The 24,747-nt window shown below is 39.2% G+C and overlaps 3 protein-coding genes across 3 annotated transcripts; all 3 read right to left on the bottom strand.

Annotated features, from left to right (window-relative positions):
• Positions 1–633: 633 nt before the first annotated feature.
• LOC108665664 lies at positions 634–4,865 on the bottom strand. Its single transcript, XM_018152439.2, has 5 exons — positions 4,825–4,865; positions 3,445–3,651; positions 2,838–2,945; positions 1,925–2,070; positions 634–1,642 (listed from the first exon to the last, which is right to left on the bottom strand). Exons 2-5 carry the CDS (start codon positions 3,569–3,571, stop codon positions 1,475–1,477), a joined length of 549 nt encoding a protein of 182 aa, XP_018007928.1. The 5' UTR covers positions 3,572–3,651; positions 4,825–4,865; the 3' UTR covers positions 634–1,474.
• Positions 4,866–10,354: 5,489 nt separating this feature from the next.
• On the bottom strand, positions 10,355–15,212 carry LOC108665663 (serine/arginine repetitive matrix protein 2-like). The gene is made up of 2 exons (XM_018152438.1): positions 15,196–15,212; positions 10,355–11,096 (listed from the first exon to the last, which is right to left on the bottom strand). Exons 1-2 carry the CDS (start codon positions 15,210–15,212, stop codon positions 10,355–10,357), a joined length of 759 nt encoding a protein of 252 aa, XP_018007927.1.
• An 80-nt stretch (positions 15,213–15,292) lies between these two features.
• Positions 15,293–22,565, bottom strand: LOC108665670. Its single transcript, XM_018152445.1, has 5 exons — positions 22,308–22,565; positions 18,163–18,345; positions 17,390–17,561; positions 16,604–16,837; positions 15,293–16,310 (listed from the first exon to the last, which is right to left on the bottom strand). Exons 1-5 carry the CDS (start codon positions 22,443–22,445, stop codon positions 15,322–15,324), a joined length of 1,716 nt encoding a protein of 571 aa, XP_018007934.1. The 5' UTR covers positions 22,446–22,565; the 3' UTR covers positions 15,293–15,321.
• Positions 22,566–24,747: the final 2,182 nt, after the last annotated feature.

Here is a 24,747-nt window from a genome sequence, read left to right on the forward strand (position 1 = left end):
AGTAATGCGTATTACTATTTTTCCGGTTGCATTGCTGCAACTAACGTTTCATTAAAACTTAGATCGCTTCGACATCCACGCTGTTTCATTCCAGCTACGATTTAAGGTCGTTGTCCCTGTATGTCTCATTTGAATCAAATTTTATCAGTCATTATCCTAGGCTAAATGATAGGTTATCGTACTGTGGAAATAAATATACATAAATATCAGCTTATTCAATAAACGATGACCTAATTAGTACAATGTCCATGTGTTCTTGATGCGTTTTGATCGCGGGCTCGCAGACTAAGAAATTTGTATTTTAAAATTGACAGTTACTCAACATACAGCTCGTACGGGTCATGATGCTCTTCGATGACTTGTGACCAATATCCCCTCGATTACTGGTAATCAATGTTGCCGTGACCATTTCTGGACTGACAGGTGAGATTTACGACGGCTGTTTCACCGAGTGGAGTAAAATCCAGCCTAATTTGTGAAGAAACTAGGAGGGAAGAGCAGAGCCTGTTCGAAGGCTCGCAGTTCTTGCTTAAAGCTCTGGGAGAATCAAGGCTTGAGTTGCAAATATATCATAAATAATAATATCATAAATTTAACTCTTCTGCATAGGGTGAGCATTGAAAAAAAATCAAGATTTATAAGATTATTTATTCACTAACTTAAAACTATAGTGACAAAGATTCCAACGCCATACTAATGAATACTGATTCGTGATCATATCTCAGTTAGGTTACCTTTCTCGGAAACTAATGTCACAAGCTTATAAACAAAAGATCTGAAAACTATTTTGTCGCGTGAAATAAACCATTTATTTTGTTCTCCCATGAACTTTCAGCCGTCTGGTAAGGATTTATTTATACTATCTATAACGTCATTTGTCTTATCATTAAAAACTTCAATCCACAGTTTACTGCAGGGTAAATATTTACGCTGAATCGTAGAAAAATATCTGCACATTTCTGGATAAAGCGTGATTTTTGATCACTGCGTCAGGTTTTCCGACTTCCATGGTCGCGTGAGAAGAATGGCAACGTAGCGTGAGAAGAATATCAACGTAGCGTGAGAAGAATATCAACGTGGCGTGAGAAAATCAGCAACGCTAGGCGCCAGAGATGCAATAAGATATAGTGTTCATTTCTTTTCTGCCATATAATTCCGTGCATCAGTAAAAAAAATATATACCTGCTAGAGAGTCATTTGGAAGAGATAATAATCTGACTTTTTATCACCAGAGTTCGCGCAAAACAGTTGATTTTCTTTCTTCCGAAGACCTTTGCGCATAAGTAAGGATATCCCGTACATTTTATACCCTGAAGGGGATTATAAAGAATAAAGTGTTTTTAAATAACTAGCATACAGCAATGATTCCCCAGTACCGCGTACAAAAATAAGCATACTAGGATGACGTTAAGTTTCACTTGGCAGATCGTTCCTTGTGCTCAGAAAAATAAGCATACTAGGATGACGTGAAGTTTCACCTGGCAGCTCGTTCCTTGTGCTCAGTCTTGACAGGCCTGCTGTTGCTGCCGCTGCAGGCCCTCACCCAAACGTCAATGAGATCACCAAGGCAAGGACCGGCGTTGCGTTTCCGCCAGTCTTCTTCGTAGGTGTTTTTGACACAGCCTTGTGCCTTGGAGATGTTCTGCAATAAGATACATCTTGTGAAGCGCTACACCTCAAGCATTACAAATAAATAAAGCATTTATTGTATACATTAACAATGTAAGATCAACGTAATGAAAGCCCAAAATCTGAGTTTTCGATTCCTAAGAATATGCATACATTAATAAAAATCGAAAGTACACCAGATAATGATGATTACCAAATTTCAACTATTTTTGATGATAATAATACCCGGCAGACAATATCAAATGAAATATCATCGTGAAATTCAAATAATAATAAACGCCATAGATTGACATACCTCTTTCAACCGTAAGTTGCGTTCACGCTGCGCAGGCTCGGATGACTTCTCGGCTCGCGCACTCAGGGCTTGGTAGAGCAGGGAACCCACGCTGAACATGTAGCGCAGGCACGCCTTCACATCCTCGGGCGTCTCAACTGCGCTGCCTAGCATAGTAAGCCAGTCAAAATTAGTGACATGCTGGTTATCACTAAAGACCTAGAGATAGTAGGTACTATTTACCGGCGCCAACTTGATTTCCCGCCAGTAACGCTCACCGCCAGTGTGACGGTGAGCGTAGTTACAGTCAGTAACTTGGTGTGTGACTGTAACTGTAGATTTCATCGGTAGGTAGAGGGCTAAGATTTGCGTCAATTCAATTAGAAATACAGAGATTAGTATTTGTTTGCAACTTTATATTCATTACGGCACTCTAAGATGGATATTAATTGAATAAATAATCATTGATACATAGTTCGGTCGCTGTTCAAACTTTTCTACTTCAGCTAATTCAATTCAAAACATGGGGTCACAGGCTCACCTTAAAATGTAACTAGAGCCAAAACGGAAGGTGTAGTTATTACAAACTATGGAAATCTAGTTATTTTAAATTTGATTTAATTTGAATATTCAAAAATTATCAAAAAGTACAACATAAGCACACCAACGTGTAAGCCAACTCTCCATTGCGTTAGGCAATAGCTGTACCATTTATAATTAATAACGTACACAGCAGTGATTTGATACGTGTGCGAAAATTGAACATAAAGTAAAACGTTGTTGCGCCTTCCAAATTATTGAATGATTTATAAAAGTGATTGTCAGCAGGTTGATAGGCTTTAAGTTCAGCTATCGACTCTCGAACGCTAGTGCTCTGAGTGTCACAAATAACACAGTAATATCCAATATTATTATCTAGAAAATTTCAACAAACCCGGAAGCGTGGTAGTTTGCACTATAAAGTTGAGCTTGGTAAGCATCTTTTCTATCCGATCTTGCCCGATCACCTGCACGGACTGGTCTCTCGTCGAAAGTCGCGAAACTGCCCGACACATCCAATATTATAGATTAATTCGCCAATCTCATGAAAATTGTGCGAAAGTTGATTTCATATTATCTAATATTTTATAGTGTACCATTCATTGAACATTGAACAAAGAAAATACGGGAATTTTGCGCACGAGTTTCAACTAGAACTCGCATATTTCAAATTCTGTGAAATATTTGAATAACGAAATGAATAAGGCTTGCTAAAATATGAAGAATTCCTTGTAAATTTGAGAAAATTATAACTAAGAGACTATCCAACAAAACCATTGCCGGACAAGCTTCCTGAAACGTAAAAACAACTAGTATTGCACGTACAGCTGCATATTAAAGTTACTTATGATACCAAAATTCGATCTATTGTTTTGAATGATTCAAAACTATTCAAACAGCAGAACAACATCAATTAATGACTCCTCTGCTACTGGCCGCTGCACGCGTTAAGCAGCATAAGATCACACGCAAGTACCTACGGCGGCGGTCACTTGTTTCACCTGAACGGCTGTCGGAGGGTCGGCGTTCCGGGTTCACGGCGTCCGTGGAGCTTTTAAGGCTCTTAAGGAAAGCAGCGACTTTTCTATCAACTTCATCCTCATCCGCCTCACGCTTCACAGTCGACATCAACGAAGACCTGTCTTCACGTACAGCTTCCTTCTTAATTGACTTTGCCAGGGATTTCTCCCTACTTCCATGATGGCTTCCTGCACAAAATAAAATTATCTTGTAATTCCATATCACTTCATTGGAATGCTGAGCTTTTGCTGCTAACAAAAATGCCTATATTATTTAATAAACTACAAGTTGTGGTATACGTTTATCCTACGGCATACTATCCGATTATACTGTCACCGGCTAGAGCTACTACAAGCCAATCTAAACGTTAGGCCTGTAATTCACTATCAGGATTCACCGCTCATAGGCCAGGACAATATGAATAAATTTCAGGCAACTGTGCTCATTGATCTAACCTACAATGCCGTTCAACTCTCCCAGTCATCGTCAGTTAAAGCCGGTTCAGTGGCTATGGATTTTAATCACGACAAAGCACACTTAAAATAGTTTATTCAATCACTTTGTTTAAAATCAGTAAAACATGGTAAAGGGAAGCACGAATTCCGACTAAAATGACTATTCTAAGAGACGTTCAAATTGGTTCAATTCCATTTACTATTGCACAGCATTAATGCACGTAGTTAAGGTTACCGTAATTCGCATAGGCGAACGAATAGCAGGTAAGACTAAGTCCTCACGGCACAGCCACAACTCCAGCGTTAAGCAAAGAATGCTGAGAGTTAACAGAGATGAGCGGGTTCAGGTATGAACCTCACTATAGGGCTGGCGGGACACGACTGACTACCTCACGCACAGACGCTCAGACCTGCAGGAGCCGTATTATCAAAACTTCGTAAGTACGCAAAGTCGACTTACGAGTGGCGTTGCTATGACAACGTAATACTAGCGGTGGTATTATCAAAACATTTGCGCGGGAAGAATTTGCGCTGGAAAAAAATTTAGGCTTTTAGCTAAGACTTGCATACGAAAGTTTTGATAATGCCAAATATAAGGGTGTATTTACGTACCACAGAACTTTTTTGTCGTAAGTACGAAAAGTTACGAAGTTTTGATAATCCGGCCCCAGACCTAGTACTAGACAGTTCCAACTGCTATAGGTCTGACTCGCATGTCACTGGCGCGGCTTCGCCAGACGTAATAGAATAATTTCGTCACAAGAAAATGCACATTGAATAAATTAGTGAACGCTGTTCCTCGTTCACAATACTATGATGATAAGATGATAGTAATAATGCATACAATTGACAGAATAATCGTGCATAATAATTGCGAGAAAATATGAGATTTGCTGCATTACTTACGAGGAGGCGACCGCGAACTGCGTCCATCATAAAACCCAGCTCTGAAATACAAACGTCAGTCTAACTTAAATACTTACCTGGCACAGGAGATACCGTAAATATTTACACATTACCGAACTCATCGGTTCCATAAAATAGAAAGAAAAAGAGTACTTATCTATGAACCAGCAAATATCTATTACCAACAAACACAAGAGCAAGTTAAAAAGTAACGTAAGAAATACCTTAAGTCAATTTGGATTTTGGTCAAGCATTGCTATAAATACTCTGAAATCCCAATATTTAATTCCTACTATAACAAAAGAGAGCAGGGAAATGCAGAGCAATAGAAAATATAGGTAGATCGCCAATCTATTCGCCAACTGAAGTAGTGGACCCACCGTCCGAATGCAGATTTCAAAAGTGTCGATACACCAAATCAAAGGTGTAAATGAACGACTTTTTGCTGCTCAACCGTCTAGACTGCCAAATTCACACCAATAAATGCCTAATCGTTTATTTATTACAACTTTTATTTCAGATCACGTGAAACCATCCATCATTACGTATTAGTTGGTTTTAGGAACGTATTACGTGTTGGTATTCAAGAACATAACAATACTATTAAATTAGAAACCAGGGTGCGTTGGTGTGGAACTAAACACGCAATCATAAACGGAACACGAGAATGTCGCTCATTACAATACTTGTCACACCGAAGATCAAGGAGCAATCAACAAGCGAAACGCAAAAATCTTGCTGGTTATACGAATGTCTATCATGACACGCGAAGATTTACGAACGCAGTTTGAGTCTGGCGTTCCAATATGGCAACTGAACTGAACCGATTATGGCGTTATTTTTGACGATATTATTAAACAGAGCGGTACAAATTCGCGAGCGNCTTGGTTAAACCGACCGGTAGAAAAGCCGGTCGTTCCTCCTATATCTGTATAACTCGCGAACGAAAGCAAAATAGAAAAATTTTCACGAGCTAAACATCACCCTTGAGAGGTTAGGTATTAATATACAAAGTTTCGTTGAAATCTGTTCTGTAGTTTAAATAATTTTTTTGATCGCAACGAATTACCCGGCGATGCGGGCCGAATATAAGGAAGTGTGAAATCAAGGATGACGGTGAAATGAAAAAAACTCGCAAACGAAGGTAAAATAGAAAAAAATTTATAAGCTAAAAATTCACCGTTGGGTAGTTAGGAATGTATATTCAAAATTTCGTTTAAATCTGTTCAATGGTTTGGAAGAAATTCTTTGATCACTGCCGATTTCGGCCTGTTTCGCAATATACGCGTAACTCACGAATGAAGGTGAAATTAAAAAAAAAAATACGAGCCAAACATCACCGCTAGATTCTGATGAATACGTGTTCCAAGTTTCATAGAGCTGCGTTCATTAGTTTGGGAGATATTACTTGATAATTGAATTTGGAGATTGGTCGTGAGACCGGCGACGAGTCCGGCCTTAAATTCGCCCCCGACGTCCTAGGTTTCTATAGTGCTGAAACAGTTAAAACAGCTGAAAAGCATATTGTTCACTAAATGGCGTTATATGTATTTGTGAAATACACATTTGTATTGAACCTTTATCCTTTAAAATTGCAGCGTACTAAATTTCAAGAAAGAGGCGTATGTCTGTGGGGGCGCTAGAAATTCACTAGGGAGCCAAGGGGGGCGCCAGCCTGAAAAAGTTTGGGAACCACTGATATATATGAACCCGGTCACATAACACGATTTTAGATTTTCTGTAAAAATGGCAAGAAAAGGAAAAGAATCGGCGACAGGTCACATCAGGCCTACACTTCAGCGCCGACATCACTATAATTATGTTAATAAGTTAATCAAATCTTACGATATGACTTCAATATCTGTTGTTCAGAAGCCGTAATTTATTTTATATAGATTACAGATTCAGCATCTATGTATATTTATTTTCTCTGAAGCTGTTCTCACCGAACATTACCGAAATAATAATGCACACATAAATACTATTGAGGGTTGTAAATAAACATCTAAATAAGTATTTTAAAAAGGTGTAAGTTATCCGTACGAGGATACCAAGCAAATCATAATCGGCATTTTGGCGATTGCAGGCCATTTCTTAATCAATAAAATATAGTAAAATGATATTAAACTAGCAAATGAAGTGACCCAATCAATACTTTTGTAAACATTAATACACTAACAAGTAATTTAAACAATCCATATAAACTCATTCCACAACTTCACGAGCGTAGCCATAATTACTTTCATGCTCTGTTTATTAGTGAAATCGTACGATAAAAACTGCTGCTAGTTCTGAGTAATAGCCGAATCCTTACTTCACACGAGACTAACAAAAGAAGATAAAGAAAATTGCGGCAAGACTCATTGCCGCGCTATTAAAATAAAAACTTTTATTCCTTTCGAATTTCGGTATGTTTAGCTTTGCTGACAATGTGTGTTGATTGTTCCATGTTTCAATGCTCGTTTCATTATTAGTTATAGAAAACGAACAGGCCAATATTTATTTATATATAAATGTATATGATGTTTATTAGCATTCTATGAAACCATCATCAAGCACACTATACAATACGTCAGTGATTTCATTGTGAGCATAAATTATTCCAACTCAGTTTCAAAGGAAGTAGACGTATAGACAGTTCTGGTTAAACCTGCCACACAACTGAAAAATTGGCGAGTTAAAATATTCCATTACGAGGTTCGTTACCAATTGGCTGCTACAATTATTTCATCTACAATTTGGTAAGACGGAATCCGCCTCAAAGCTGAAACTTAATAATAATTCACTCCTGAAATCCGACTGATAAAGGTATACGAGAAAATATAAAAAGTTTCTATTTTAATTTCATTTCCAGCTTGAGTTCAAATAATATTTATTAATGTCCATGCAATTGATACAAAGAACTACTTAAACGAGTAGTCTGCGTCTCACAGAAACACGATGCAAAAACAGTAAGTGGAACTGAGAAAACGCATGATGCAGTGGCCTAAGGACCGCCCACTGGCAAGAAACGGTGGTATGAGGAATATTTCCGCAACAAATAAAGATTTTAAATCACAACGTCCTACACTCTTACCTTTAGTTTCGTCCGATCAGAGTCCTTCTAATTACTGCTAAGTGACACAGAATAAACAAAATAACTGTAACTGGTCATACATACGAACACGTCAGAGAAAGATATTAACGGTCTTATCGCGGCAAAGGTCTGTGAAGGAGTGCCGAACAGAGGCCCAAGCTGATGGTTCTCGAGAAAATTTAGGTATTTTTGTTTTAGAAGTTACATCGCGTACAAGCCTCTTTATGGTAAATTTTCGGTCATTTTTTATTTCATATTCATGTTTTTGTGTCAAGCTATTATTTTTTTAACACTGAGTATGAATGATAGCGGTAGGTGTTCATTTATGTTCAAAAAGTTATTTGAAATGTCTGCCACAGAACGTAGATTAACTGAATCCACATTCCAGACGTTCAAAGGGAACAACGACAAAGCAGTAAACGTCTTCATTATTCTGGACTAATCCTGAAGTCTCCTAACTCGGAATAAAAAGACTGAATCGGTCAACATTTAATTCAAGTGACACTGTTAGAAGTCAGTTCCTGACACCGGTTTAATTTTACCCAATATTCGCGTCAAAAATGTTGTAGGAATTGAATTATAATACATAAGTGGTTGTCCGTACAGCTCCTGTAACCTCAATCATCTTCGGAGACATCGGCTCAGAACTCAGGTATAAAAACTGCGTTTCATGCTAGAGCGTGTCTGTGAAATTTTGTTGTCCTCTGCTCTGACGTCTTGTGCCTTAGTCTTACTCTGACACGTTGCTCTGTAGACTTACTCTGACACCTTGCTTTTTAGTTTAACTCTGAAATCGTGCGTTGGAGTCGTGATCCGCAAGTCAAACCCAGAATTATGTCCAGGTTTACTCGGTGCATCAACACAGAAAGATATATTGAAGGAACCTTCACGCGGCGGTTAGTGAGGACCCAGGCAAGACACATCAGCTGTAGAGTCAACAGCCGCGCGTGTTGAAGTGCGCCGAGTTCATCTCATCTGTTCATCGCAGCTCAACGGGAGACGACGATATCCATCATCGCCGCGTTTACATCATTGCTTCCACAAATGTTTTTCTTGGAAAAATGTCTTGGTTGAAGTAAATATTAATTAAATACTTGTTTTATATAATTTAAATAGTTCTTAAATATTAATTAAATAATAACGACTGTTTTTCATGTTTGAAACATCTTTCGCGTTTCAACTGTGCCATATAATCAAATGCCAACAATATTTTTTGGGTAGGAAACATGTTATCACGGCATTGTCTTGCATTATTTATTTTGCGTAGGATCTAACATCAGACACCAACATCAGGGACCCACATCAGACACCAACATCAGGGACCCACATCAGAGACCAATATGAGGGACCAATATCAGAGACAACATCAGACACCAACATCAGGGACCAACATCAGAGACCAACATCAGACCAACATCAGAGACAGCATCAGAGACCAACATCAGAGACAACATAAGGGACCAACATCCGATGGCTGCAGTGGCCAAGTCAGTGGTTGCAGAGATCACCACAATCGAGTACCACATTAAGGCAGGGACCAATGCAGTGTTAGCAGTAAACGTCGCGGTGGTTGTTATGACATCTCAACTATTGCACTGATCATCAAAGTTGTTACAGAGACCATTGCAGTGGTTAATGTGACCGTCTCAGCGGTAACAGAGACCGTGTGGTTGAGGTGGTTGTTCTCTATATTCCTCTCATCACATTGACCCTGAGCTTCCGCCTCGCAAAACTAAAGTTCTTGTTGACGGCAGAAGCATAAAAGCAGCAGCCATAGCAAGTTCAAGGATTACGTACTTAAACTTATCACTAACGTATTATTAAGTTTGCTGTTCTCAAAAGAATAACCATGCACTCTTCGACCCCCCCAGCGCCCCCGCCCCCACAGCTACAAGGAAATTAAAATTTTTTTGGATCTGTGAAAACAAAGTTGTACAAATTACCTTAAACTTGTAGTCCAATTGCATAATTCACGAATTTGATTATTTTCAGAATTGGGAAAAATAAACATTTGAAATCAAATTTTATTTTGTATTTTAAATTGTATTCTTCTTAGAGTTTTTATCGATAACTGCATAAATGAAATAGGTACTGATTAATGTCTTTACGTCTACAATCGCACTCGGAATAATTCACACAAAAAGCTGCTCATCGTGTGCAGTTAACTCTGTAACTGAGATCTACATTATTGATGCTAAAAATTGAGCTTTTTAAAGGAGTATAATTGGCTTTTGTTTGGCTGTAAGTCCGTCGCTTCGAGCTGGCCTATTGTGGACCCGAACAAACCAAGTTCTCAATGAGAAGCAGATTATTATGATTATTTTTAGGGAGGCCTGCGAGAGTGAAGGGCCGGGGGAAGTTGAAGGAGCTAAAGCGAGCTGTGAAGAGATGGCACAGCTTTTGTTGTTGTAATCGAGTTACACGTCATCTCCATTTGGGGCGGCGGCCTAACGCTTATGATGTGCGCGCCTGACTGAGATCTGCGCCGCGCGCCTGGCTGTAGATCTGTGCCGCGCGCCTGGCTGGCTGGAGATCTGCGCCGCGCGCCTGGCTGGAGATCTGCGCCGCGCACCTGGCTGGATATCTGCGCCGCGCGCCTGGCTGGAGATCTGCGCCGCGCGCCTGGCTGGAGATCTGCGCCGCGCGCCTGGCTGAGATCTGCGCCGCGTGCCTGGCTGGCTGGAGATCTGCGCCGCCCGCCTGGCTGGAGATCTGCGCCGTGCGCCTGGCTGGCTGGAGATCTGCGCCGCGCGCCTGACTGCGGAGATCTGCGCCGCGCGCCTGGCTGGCTGGAGATCTGCGCCGCGCGCCTTGCTGACTGTGGAGATTTGCGCCGCCCGCCTGGCTGGCTGGAGATCTGCGCCGCGCGCCTGGCTGGCTGGAGATCTGCGTCGCGCGCCTTGCTGACTGTGGAGATCTGCGCCGCGCGCCTTGCTGGCTGGAGATCTGCGCCGCGCGCCTAGCTGGCTGGAGATCTGCATCGCCCGCCTGGCTGGCTGGAGATCTGCGCCGCGCGCCTTGCTGGCTGGAGATCTGCGCCGCGCGCCTTGCTGGCTGGAGATCTGCGCCGCGCGCCTGGCTGGCTGGAGATCTGCGCCGCGCGCCTGGCTGGCTGGAGATCTGCGCCGCGCGCCTGGCTGGCTGGAGATCTGCGCCGTGCGCCTGGCTTAAGTTTTGTGGCTGCTTTGCTGCGTGACTGTCGGCAACACAAACCTATTACTGCGCGCACTAAATGTTAGTGGTGAGGTGATTGGCTCGTTGGTGGTGAGGTGATTGGTTCGTTAGTGGTGAGGTGATTGGTTCGTTAGTTGTGAGGTGATTGGTTCGTTAGTTGTGAGGTGATTGGTTCGTTAGTTGTGAGGTGATTGGTTCGTTAGTTGTGAGGTGATTGGTTCGTTAGTGGTGAGGTGATTGGTTCGTTAGTTGTGAGGTGATTGGTTCGTTAGTTGTGAGGTGATTGGTTCGTTAGTGGTGAGGTGATTGGTTCGTTAGTTGTGAGGTGATTGGTTCGTTAGTTGTGAGGTGATTGGTTCGTTAGTGGTGAGGTGATTGGTTCGTTAGTTGTGAGGTGATTGGTTCGTTAGTTGTGAGGTGATTGGTTCGTTAGTGGTGAGGTGATTGGTTCGTTAGTTGTGAGGTGATTGGTTCGTTAGTTGTGAGGTGATTGGTTCGTTAGTGGTGATGTAATTGGCTCGTTAATGATGAGGCAATGGTTGGTGTTGTTACTTGTAAATTACTTCGTAAGGCAACACATGCATATATATTATATATAATACGCAAACTGGATTATCAAATATCACAAAATTCTGAAGTTTCAAAATCGCGCGAATGTTCTCAAACTTTTACTTGTAAATTATTACACATTTATTAGTGAATTTATGCAAGATGATAGTATTTAGAATGAGTTAAATGAGAGACACACAATCTCATTCATATACTGTAGTTCACTATTATTGTTCTTCCCAATCGTTAAATCAATCAATCCCGCAATCCTTCCTCAATTTCCCGCCTTTCAATAATTTTTTATATTCAACTTTGTTGCCACGCTTACTTATAATAATCCGATTGGTAATCATGAACATTTTTCTGATGAAACGACTTCGGAATCGTAAGTTGTTATTGCAATGGGAAGGGCCAGCAAAAACAAGATCATTTATATAGCAGGATATCTGTCATGCACTTTATATACTCGTGGACATTAAAAAAGCTAGATAGTCAAGTATGACTTTTAAATAGCCATGTTAAATAGTAATGTTAAATAGTTATGTTGAAAAGTCATGTTAAATAGTCATGTTAAATAGTCATATTAAATAGTCATGTTAAATAGTCATGTTAAATAGTCATGTTAAATAGCCTTGTTAAATAGTCATGTTAAAAAGTCATGTTAAATTATCCTGTTAAATAGTCATTTTAAAAGCAGGTTAACGTTATTACAATAGAGCGTTCTTAAGGTTGATTAACGTAATAACAATAGCGTTCATAAAGTTGATTAACGTTATAACAATAGTGCATTCTTAAGGCTGAATTGCATTGTAACAGAAACGGTTTTCTTCATTGATCTCATGCACAAGTACAATACAATTAATAGATATAGAAGACTAATTCATATAGGACAGGCATACAGGATTCAGTGTCTGCTCCTTTTATAACACACCAACATCGCTCCAAAGCCTCCTTTTTCTGCTCCTGTTTAAGTCATCGCGTCTAAGCATTACACCAACAAACTTCCTCAGCAATTAAGCTACCACCAACGATTAATTAACAAAGTGTTTACTGAGACGCGCTTTAGGGAGAGAAGTGCGGTAGTTAGGACCATTAGAGAGTGTTTGTTTTGGCGTTTGATGATTGTCTTAGAGCAGTGGTTCCCAATATGGGCGATTTCGCCCCCCTAGGGGTGGTGGAAAGATTTTGGGGGGCGGTAAGGAAGAAGGCATTAGGGGGCGATAGTGGGCGGTAGTCCGAAGTCGAAGTCAGAAGTTCGAACGTTTGTTTGACGATTTGTACACAACACGTGCAGCACATGAATCCCAGCGATGGTTTTTTCACACGGATGTGTTTTTTTTAACCTCTCCTGGGTTCACGTCTCGGACAAATTAACGGCCGGACTCACGGCCAATTTCCAAATTCAATGATTACGGAATATCTCAAACTAATGAACTTAGTTCGATGAAACTTGGTACTCGTATTCATTAGGACCTAACGATAATGTTTTTGGTCGTGAAAATTGTTTGAATTTTGCCATCGTTTGTTTTTGTCATAGTTATATGTCAATACGGGCCGAAACTCACAGTGATCACGTAATTTCTTCCAGACTACTGAACAGATTCGAACGAAATATTGAATTTACAGTCCTAACTACCAACGGAAATGTTTAGCTCGTGAAAAATTTTTCGATTGTGCCTTCGTTTGCGAGTTTTTTTCATTTCACCTTTATTCGTGATCGTGATTTTAAAATTCGCAGTAATCAAGAAATTTTTTCCGAACTACTGAACAGATTTGAACGAAACTTAGTATTTAAATACCTAAAATCAGCAACGGTGATGTTTACAATTTTTTCGTTTTGCCTTCGTTTGCGAGTTATACGGCTATTCGTGTAAGGCTCTTGGTTAAACCGGCCGGTAGAAAAGCCGGTCGTTCCTCCTATATCTGTATAACTCGCGAACGAAAGTAGAATAGAAAAATTGTCACAAGCTGAACATCACCGTTGAGAGGTTAGGTATTTATATACAAAGTTTCGCTGAAATGTGTTCTGTAGTTTAGAAGAACTTTCTTGATCGCCGCGAATTTCAGTGACAAATTACCCTGCGATACGGAGCGAATAAAAGGAAGTGTGAAATCAAGAATGACGGTGAAATGAAAAAAAAAACTCTCAAACGAAGGTAAAATCGAAAAAATGTATAAAATAAAAAATCACCGTTTGGTAGTTAGGAATGTATATTCAAAATTTCGTTCAAATCTGTTCAATAGTTTGGAAGAAATTCTTTGATCACTGTGAATTTCGGCCTGTTTCGCAAAATAGGCTACGCGTAACTCGCGAGTGAAGGTAAAAATAAAAAAGTTTACAAGCTAAACATCACCGTTAGGTTCTGATGAATACGTGTTCCACGTTTCATAGAGCTGCGTTCATTAGTTTGGGAGATATTACGTGATGATACTTGAATTTGGAGATTGGTCGTGAGATCGGCCACGAGTCCGGCCATAAATTCGCCCGCGACGTCCTAGGTTTCTAGCGCTGAAACAGTTAAAACAGGTGAAAAACATATTGGTTCACTAAATGGGGTTCTATTTGTGAAATACACATTTGTGTTTAACCTTTTATCTTTTAAAATTGCAGCGTACTAAATTTCAGGAAAGAGGCGTACGTATGTCTGTGGGGGGCGCTAGAAATTCAATAGGGAGCCAAAGGGGGCGCCAGCCTGAAAAAGTTTGGGAACCACTGTCTTAAGAGTGTTGAAAATGGCGTCTCGCGTAGGTACTGTAGGCTCAAATGAGACCTCAAAGAGCTTAGCAAATTAACCCATAGGCTCAGGAAGCCAATCTCGCACAACATTCTTCTTTGATGACATAACAAATCGGCTTTTGTGTTACTCGAAATACTGACCGTCTCAAGAGTTTGAACCTTAAGCTAAGCGAAACAAACCCCGCCGAGAACACCGAAGTCAATAGAATCACGAAATAACGCTAAAAGAAAAATTGTCATAGTTGCGGAAATAAAATCCTGTTCTATTCGTATATTGCGCCTTTTTTGCCCAAGACACTTTATTGTTCATATTGTTTTGAAGCAGTTTCCCCATCTTACAACATTCACAAGGGTTTGAAAAAATTCACTTGCGCAGTCACACGTATTTAGGGCACGATGTATGCGATTGCGGGTGACAATTAAGATTCATAGCTCACGTCCTTCCAGACTTAATAGCTGCTCAAAAGCTTGAACACGTATGCCATTGAGATCTTGTGCCTCTCAAGTTGGGAGAATTATCCACTTGATTATGATCGAGGTATTGTTTGCGACGTTTGCTACATGAAAAATACGCAAACCCTCAGTTATGATGACAAAAACGTTGACGATGTTGGCAACAATTAGCCAATAGCAACGCAGCAAATATTTAATATGAAATGGAAGCATTGTCGACATGTTATTCCAACAGGCTGCCACTTTCTTTCTTCTACATGATAAAATTTGTACAAAAACTGGCCATAATTGCAAACGTGTTGAGGGCAAAAAAGGCTAGATATTCTGTAAATCACACGGATAGATCGTGAAAATATCAATATTAACAAGTAGGTATTATTACTTGGATACCAGCTTCATGTTATATTAAATACTATTTATTGTTATTTTTAGATACATCAATATCAAGAAAACTAATAACGGTAAGAAATACAAAGGAATCCAATTCAACTCGTGTTTACTGGGCATTCTACGAGATAGAAATTGGTTTAGTCAGAGCAGCTAAGCACTCTTCTTCAAGAGGGTGTGTGTGGCCCAACACGATAAGAGCGTACAACGCTGTCTCACTACGAAATATATCCGCATTAGCTAGATCCTGAAGGTTGGTGTTATAATATATTGGTTGTCCACGTGTCGGCATCTTGCCTATCACAACACGACAGGCACCATCTATTTTGGACGATTCGATGACAGATGAAAGTTTCAACAATAGGCGAGCAACTTCACACGGAGTCCATTGTGACAATTTATCATTACCCTCACGATGCAAAATGCACAAACTGTGCCAACCAACGCTAATGTTGCTCATGAGTTTCTTGTAAAACACGGGTACATCAGGTAACGAGTGTGGGTCATAAATTGATCCAGACTCTGGAAGGCGGATGACCTCCCCAAATGAATATAGCTGCAGCCCACATGATGCCACAGAATTAATTAGAGACGCGTTGTGCACGACTGAAAATGGGATGTTGCAATCTACTAGCCGCGTGAGTAGAGAAGTATATTCAGTGAGGGCCAGAGGATCTCCCCAAATCATAATCGTCACATCCTCTCCGCTTTTGAGTAATGCTAAAACGTCTTCACAATCGCTCGCACTCACACTTGGTTTGTTCACATCAAAAGCAGCATCCAAACGATCCAATTCATCAGGGTTGAAAACATCTGAGAAAATTTCTCGAATGCTCCTCGAGCCTAACAACACGTTCAAAATTTGTCTAGATGCTTTGTCAAGGAACACATGATTGGTTTTGAGCAAAATTTCTACACCCTTAACGGTGATATCAGAGATTGTTAAGCCCATTCCTATAAGATGGAGGCGTCCAGCACAAGAAGACGCAGGTTTTGTGGCTCCTTGATACCAGGAAGCCAGAGCAGCCGCGTCACGTGTCTCCGCGTCGCTCAGGGGGGCACAAACCACCATTGAGTGCAAAGGCTCGCCTAGGTCAGCTTCAGCTGATTCTGAAAATTTCGAAATTGAGAAAATTCATACAAAGTTTTAAGCGCAAAACCTAATTAAATAAGTCATTGACCCAGCCGTCAAATAAAGGTAATCAGATACATACGTAAACTACATTTGGCAAATATTTTCATCTTCATTGAATCGTGCCTTTCTTATTCCAGAAATCTGATAAATACATAGGCTGATAACTGAAAAACGGAGACGGTTAATTGAATAACTAAATACCTATGTATAAGTCTAAGAACATAAATTTGAATGTTGACAATACTCCAGAGTGCAATAAATATTTCACCTTGCAGTGTCATGACGAGATTTTTTTGGCGCTCAGTACCCAGCCTAACACAGGCAATGCAGGTAGTGTCACGACGGAGTGTGCCTTCTGTACAGGAATTATCCTGCTGCTCTCTCTTCTCTATGATGGCCAGCAGCTGCTTGGCAGCTTCGTGGGTGCGCATGAAGCGAGGAGGTTCAAACAATTTCCGGTTCTTTATGATGTTTTCAACGGTTTGCTCTTTGACTTTAATGTCTGAGAGTAGAAAATAAAAATAACATAAAATGAAGCAAAAATGATCAGAAATAAATCGATTCTTTCAATTGATAACATCCTGAAAATATTCACTGCTACATTATATTTATATATACACTCAAATCGATTATACTTGTATATACTGTATATATACTTACAACGATATGGTAACGCAGAAGAATTCTGAGACCTACAAAAATTTAGAGATCAGATGAAAACTAGAAGATAATTTATTTATTTCAAAGGTCTTGAATTGTCTACATTTAATTAGGTAAAAAAGATTGGTTAATCATTAAAGTAGGAACACAACAAAATAAAAAAAGAAATGGAGAGTCTGGCATGCTGGAGGAGTGAAAATATTTTTCGTAACAAGCTCTGAAATTGGGCTCATTAAATTGTACTAATAAAAAGGATAAAAATTGGAATTTCAGTTATAGACACAGACATGATCTTACACAGACAAGTATTAAATGCAGTGGTCAAATCAAAAATGGCTACATAAATTGCTTTCAATAACAAGCTTTGACATTATAAATGGGCAATTTCACAAACCAAGAAGGCAAAGAGTGTGCAAGCCATGCTTGAGGTTGGTGCATATTTTGTCATAAAAGCTTTCAGGCTGCCAGTTTTCTTCCCAGTATGGAATGGACACAACTTCTCCAAGGCGCTCCAATTTGAGCCCAGTTGTTGCAGCAGAGGTCAGCACTGAAGCATTACTTAAAACCTGAGAAGAAAATTATTGCAATAGGTTAGCATTATAAGGAACATATATAAATACTCCCAGTGCAGTACATTTTCATGATAAATGTTTTAATCAAAAAGAGCAGCAAATGATGCAAAATCAATCAATAGTTTAATCTTTAATTTTGCTAGAATGAAAGAACGTGTTACATTAAAATACCATTGGCTGATCGTAAAATTATAACAGTATGACCAGTGGTGAATAGATGATTGTTAAAAAAATAAATTTGTATAATAGAATACATAAGAATCAAACTCAATTAAAGCTCCTGATTTTGTAATAGTAACAAGACATTGTTTCATTTGATGTGGTTATGGCAATTCAAAGATTTATTAGGCTAGGATATCTCCAAAAAGGTAGTTCCACCAATGATAAAATAAAATCATCTATTATATTATTACATCTGAAATTATTCTGAATATATTTATATTATCTGAGAAATACTGACACTTCTAATGCTACTGAAGTGAGATGAAAATACCATTGTTTAAGATAGTAATCAAGTTTTTTTTTAAATAATTTCATTATTCAAGTGAAAATGTTGAATAATTGCTGGCAATTTAAATTATGCTTCAATTCTGACCTGGACTGGGATGCCCAAAGCTTGAGCTCTGAGCATGAGATCGGAATGAGTTGTGGCACTGAGAGGGTCTCCCACCACCAGCAGCGCAACATCCTGCACATCAGCCGACTGCAGCAGGTCTCCAGCTCCAACTTCCACTTGTTCTCGGTCAGCTATCAAGATTTTTCTCCCATAATAGGTTTCCTGAAAATGAGGGATAGTAAATTAGGACACAATAAAAAATTATTATTGACTTAATAGTCTCAGAAAACTTTTCAGTGAAGAGTTTGAACAGCTCCAAAAAATCCTGTAAATTACATACAACATACACATATAGATTGAAGCAAATTTCCTGCACGTCTATAGGTTGTTAGCAGCACTTAGCACTAACAAAAATTTACTGTCATAGTACTGGAAATAAGGAATTACATGGTAATGTGACTGCTGTAGGGCCCCAAGATCTCTATGTTCAACCAATTTATTCTATATTCAAGATCAATCCAGCCCAGTAACTTGATTAGTTCTGAAAATTTAGCAGACTTTAGTTTCAGATTTTATAATAACATAAAATTATGAATAAAATATAGTTTTAGATTTTTTGTTCCACTATATGTGCATTTGTTCATTGTCATGCATGAATTAAGGGGAGCTTCTCGCCTAAAATTGAAAATTTTCACTTTTTCGGTTTTTATACTCATTTTAAAGCTGACATTCTGCCCTATCCAACGGTACCACTGCCATCTCTCTACGTTTATTTATGATTTCACGACATTTCATGAAGGGGAGCGGGTGGGGGAGTTCTTTAAGTAATTTTTTTTAAAGGCCTCCACACTCACCATTCCAACAAAAAAAGAAGTGATTTTAAGTAATTATATAGGAACTAATTAGCTGCTGAGCTCTTTAAATATAGTGTCTAGGTACTTGAGTTGTGCTGCAGGTATGTGTTTAGTCTCATCTTAACGCTGACTTTCTGGCCTATCCAATGGTACCACTACCATCTCTGTACGTCGACTTTCACTTACACGACACTTCATGAAAGGGGGGCGGGGAGGGAGTTCTTTCAGTAATTAGATACGAGATAATTCGCTGTCCACCACTACAAATATAGTGTTTTTGTGAGGTCTGACTCAGTGTGCCTCCGGGCTTTGTAGGGAGAGATGTGCATGTAGTTGCTCCCATCATCCTTGAATGGAATCAAGCTTCAGAAATGTTTAGTTTGGAATCTATGCTACATTGAGTGCATATTGTGGTGCGCGCGGGACTTTGTCGCTCTCTCCTAAACATTCACACTTATTGTCATGAAAAACCTATCTCCTCCTAGAGTTTTGAAGCTACGTCAATGAGACATATATATACCGTTCGATTTGGAAATGAAAGAGCTACAAAACTGTGTATGGGTTTTTCTAAGTTCGTTAGAGTTCGGATTTAATGTTGCAAAAAAGGGGGGAAAGTGGAGGTAAAATCGAAAATTTCAAACAATTTCAGACAAAATGCTCCCACACTCACGAAAATGAGAAATTCAAAAAACCTATACACAATTTTGTAGATGTGGTCTTTACACATCAAATGATATGTGTCTCAATGTTGTAGCTTGAAAATCCTAGGAGGAGATAGGTTTTCTAAAGTAGGGTAGGGTAAACGCGGTATATTCCGACATCATAGGTAATTCCGTCACGGTGTCACCTCTCTAGTTTTTCCTTTATATTAAGCTTTGTTTTAGTTCCATGCGTTCGTTGATGGTTGAAATGGTGACGTCATACATTTGCGCGTCGAACTACTGCCAAAACACTAGGTCTTGGCCATCTAGCGGGAAAATATTGAGATCCAAAGAGAGACAATGCATGCTACCCAGTGAGATCATCAAAAAATGTGTCAAATTTGGCAGTTGACCTTGCTCTACCAAATAGTAAATAACTGTTTGTATAGGAAGAATATTATGGTTTGAGACTTTTAGATACAGCAATCCCTTGATTAACGCGGTTAATAAATCCCCGAGTTTTACCGTGTTAAGCAAAACTGCGCTAATCAAACTTAAGAATATATGGGAATAATTATAATGAATCCTCAAAAATAGCAAAGGAAAGGAAAATTATTTAGTTTGATAAAAGTGAGCAGTAGATATGGCAGCAATCTTGACCAGTTGAAGGCTAACGAGTAACTAGCCCTTTACGCACTGAATTATGTTTCAAAAGTGAAAAAACAATCTGAATTACTTTTCAGATCACGCGCAGTCTTTGTGTTGTACTGGCAGTAGCGGTGCGCCTACTCCATCGAACGTCGTTCGAACAAGTTCACAACATGTGACGCTACTGTCACACTTGCGGCTAGAATCCAAACATGTAATTACTCTCGGTAGAAGCTTTTATTTTCTGTGTGACAAATTCGTCATACCAGGGCTTAAAGGGCTAGAGCACCGGCATGGCGCACTTACCGGCGAACGTTGCCAAACTCGATCATTCGAGTTATGAATGAGACAAGGCGCGGTTAAACCGACTCTGTAGTTAGCACGAGTGCCTACGGAACGGGACCTTATTTAAAGAATTATTGACTGAAATTCATAACGTAACAACATTTGGCAAATTTTTCCAAAAGTCGTAACAAAAGTAACAACATAAGATCTAATAAGCAAGAAGTAACACTTTTATTACGAACGTAACACCTCTGGCTGGAGGCGGGAAAATGATGCATTGTGAAAAAAAAGTCGTGCTAATCAAAACTGGCACCGCGTAGATTAAGGGTAGGTCGCAAATTTTTTTTCCGCATTAATCAGAACCGCGGTATTCAAAACCGTGCTAATCAAGGGATTGCTGTACGTCTGTGAATATATTAGGAATCCTTTAAGTATACTTGTATTTGCTGATTTCAAGTGGTAAATAAATTAATTAATAGATGATTAAGTTGAAAAATGAATTTAGACACATGAAAACTAATTCCGTCACAACTTGAATTGGACACACACAGATCGTTCCAAGCTGTGTACAAAAATTAAAATTTGCTTAATTAAAAGCTTAATAGTTGTTAATTAAAAGCGTAATTAAGTAGTGTTCAATATTCATTAGTGTTCTAATTCAAAGCCGTGTTGTATTCCAATACAGCTCACACAGCAAACGGAATTCAAACACGTGGATGACGGCATTACGTATCAGTAGAATTTGAAGCGCGGACGGAATACGCCTCACCACGTGCCAAATATTGCCACACACAGTGTCGGAATATAGGGATTTGGTAGGTTTGCATTCAAAAGGCCTTTAAATAAATACGCTTTTTAAATAAGTAACGCATACGGTTATTTTTTATAGTTTTTCATTTCTCGATGTGTCCTTAATGTGTCGGAATATACTGCGTTTACCCTGCCCCTTTTTGGTCGTTTCCTAAGAATTTCACGTTTTCTTTTAATTTTTTCGAAAAATTGACACGAATAAAACCTGTTTTCTTTTAGGGTTTACACATGTGTACCAAATTTCTGATTGATCCCTCTGTAAATTACTGAGATAAATTTTAGGCGAGACGTTCCTCTTAACCTTGTCCTTCAAAATTCCACCCTCAATTCAATTTATTATTCCATGTTAAATTTTAGGAAGGTAGTTTGTTTACAGCATTACCTATGGAATATGGACTCCACTAATTTTATAGCTACAAAGTTCTACCTTAATTAACATATCCATAATAATTCAAATTTCAAAATGCAACAAAAAATAGGCTAAGTGCTTTCAAGTCATATGAAAAAACTAAACTTGCACATCCTATTTTTAGACATAGGCTACATCCTACATGATACCTATTAAGGCGGGAAGGCCTATCATTCTATTCATAGCCTAACCTGAAGTTCAGAACTGTATTGTTGTATTTATAGGTAGGTACCAAAATTACATGACACTGAATACTGATGATAGAACAGAAAAATTATTTTAAATGTGATTGTTTGTTACATATGCTATGCTACAAAAGTATAATTTGATTGAAAATTGAAACAGTAAAAGTACTTAAAAGTTAATACGGTACCTACTAATAAATTCAAATTGTTGGCATTTGATTGCTGCTTTTGTTGGCAGTTGGCACTGCATTGGTTTAGTGATGTCAGTGACGATGGTCATTAACATTCAATAATCAATGATATTGATAGCCTAGATGGAAGACGGCAGGTACCTAGTATTTTCATTTCTTACCAGAGAAGGCTCAGTTCCATTGACTAAAATTGAAGTATATGCTTCTAAATAAACTCGTTCACATTTTTTGATAATCTGTTGGCCAAAAACACCCACATCAGTTGGATCACCCAACCCCAAGCCAATAAGGAAGAACATTGCTTATCACTTTTTTGCTTCAAAACTAGCACAAAAAAAAAGCTCTATTGATAATTGCAATACGATTCTATGAGCACGTGCTACACCTCGATTCAACATTCAACAACGTCTAAAACACGACTCGCCAGTCGCCACATGTTTCGACTTGAGATTATGAGTGCCGCGTAGAATGTTATTGAGATTTGAGAGAGCATAGTTTCGGTTGATAATGAAGGTTTCTCTAATATTTCTTCTAAAATGAAATTTTGAGTATTTTTTCGAGTAAAATTTCGATTAATCAAGTGCCTAAAGGAATAGAATAGAAGTTTTGGCGTTGAAGAAATAGGCCCATGGCCTATTGCAGGGGGATCAATAAAGCGTCGTAACAGTTATAAAGTATTTAAACCTCAAGTTTGATTGTAGCTATGAATATGATAGCTGTGCATGATCACATAGATTTCATTTCAAAATTCAAGGAGGAATCAAAGAGATTGAAGAAATTCTTCAATTTTAAAGAATAGGTCCATATGGTCAATCCTTTACGATGCCAACAAACGCTTTTACCTAAAAATTTAGGAACTTCATTCAAGTTGAATTTTAAATTATATTTTTAGATATTAAGTTCGTCTCAACTGTTTTCACTTTAATTGATTCATTGGTCAAAATGCACAAAGTTGCCTTGTCGTGTACAGAACGTTCAGACCTTTAAGCGACAATTAGCGTCGCGATCAGCTGTGATTCGGTCATTTGGTTGGACAGGGATCGAGGAGTTGATAGGGTCGACTACGGACGTGTGTATGTGATAGAGTGAGTACATTTTTGAATCGGTGAATAAATAGAAAAAAGTCTTAATTTTGAGACGGGCACCTATTTGGAGTACCTTGTTTGTACAAAAAACCAGCAGAATGCCCAAGCCCAAAGCTAAACGTAAGAAAAATTTGTTTCAGATTTTAACTTTCAGAGCTGTTAGAGTGTTAGGTACCAATTAAACCCAGTTTAGGCAAGGGGCTTTATGGACTAGCTTCCAGTGCTCCTATAAGAATAAATTAGAAAGAAAGAAGATTCGGTCATTTCCGCTGGACCGCTGGGCGCTGAGAGGTGATGTGGTGATGCGTGATGTCAGTTGTCAGTGTCACTTGCCTCCAGCTTGTTGTGTATGTACGGGCCGGCAGGCGGTGAAATTGAACGTAACGTGCGGTCCGTTCAGAGCCTCCTAAGGCTAACAATTAAGCTGACTTTGTTCCATATCATTTTTCTTTACTGTAGATTGCCGAACATTTTTTGTTGATTTCGGAAGTACCTATTGGGGTCAATGGGGTGGGCCTGGGCGGCTGGGCCCCCGCCCCGGTGGGCGGTGGGGTCACTGGGGTGTGTTACCCGGTGTGAATCAGTGAGTGTAGGACGAGATTGAACTTGTTGAAAGAATGAAAGCAATTGGGACCGATAGCCAAATTTATGAAATTAAGCCTGTTGGCGTTGCCGTTGCGGACGTGGCTGGCCCCTGCCCCTGGCGGGCCCTGGGAGGCTGCCAGGCTGGGAGTGTTGCCGAAAGCCAATCTTCTCTGTATTGTATATAATTTGTAACAACTGACAACTTAACAAGTTTATTAACAAGTCAATAAGAAACACCATGATGTTCAGAATTTGTTTCCTAGTAAGCCCACACTCAGGATGATGTATGTTTTCGGTGAATTTTCCCGTGCATTTTCACTTTTTTTTAGCTATTGCTGTGCACAGTTGGCGCAATGTAATGAAAATTGATTATCTTCGCGCACGTGTTCGCGCAATCCCGGCCATCTTTATTTTAGAAGAAATTTTCTCCAAAGTCATATGGCAACACTGAACACCGTCTGTTTACATTTTGTATGTATAACAGCCACAGTTTACGATTACCGTACGTTCCGTATCCGACAAGGCGGACAACCGGAAGAGTCAGAAATAACCCGGACATGTCTTACATTTTATTATTGTCAGTTCGACTCGCGTAGTCAATATACTTGCGTATATTGTCGACTAAAATAGTATAACTATTTTAGCTTTCTAAAGTACGGCGCACGGCACATTTTTTTACCAACGAAGTACGGCGCACTGCGCAGGTCGTTAAAATGACAAAATAAATTCCCGCGCACCTGGCACATCTTCCTGACCATGGCTAGTAACAAACTAAACAAAGTAGCAATTGAAAGAATTTTCATAAAGTAGGCCTACTTAGCTAATTCTATTCTTATTTACTGATCAGCTCAATCAGGCTGATCTACCTAAAGATTTCATTCTATATCTTTTGTATCGTGTATGTAAAAATAATAATAATGTGATAAAACGC

The sequence above is a fragment of the Hyalella azteca genome, unplaced genomic scaffold (genome assembly GCF_000764305.2).
Source record: "Hyalella azteca isolate HAZT.00-mixed unplaced genomic scaffold, Hazt_2.0.2 contig3173, whole genome shotgun sequence".
NCBI classification, from domain to species: domain Eukaryota; kingdom Metazoa; phylum Arthropoda; class Malacostraca; order Amphipoda; family Hyalellidae; genus Hyalella; species Hyalella azteca.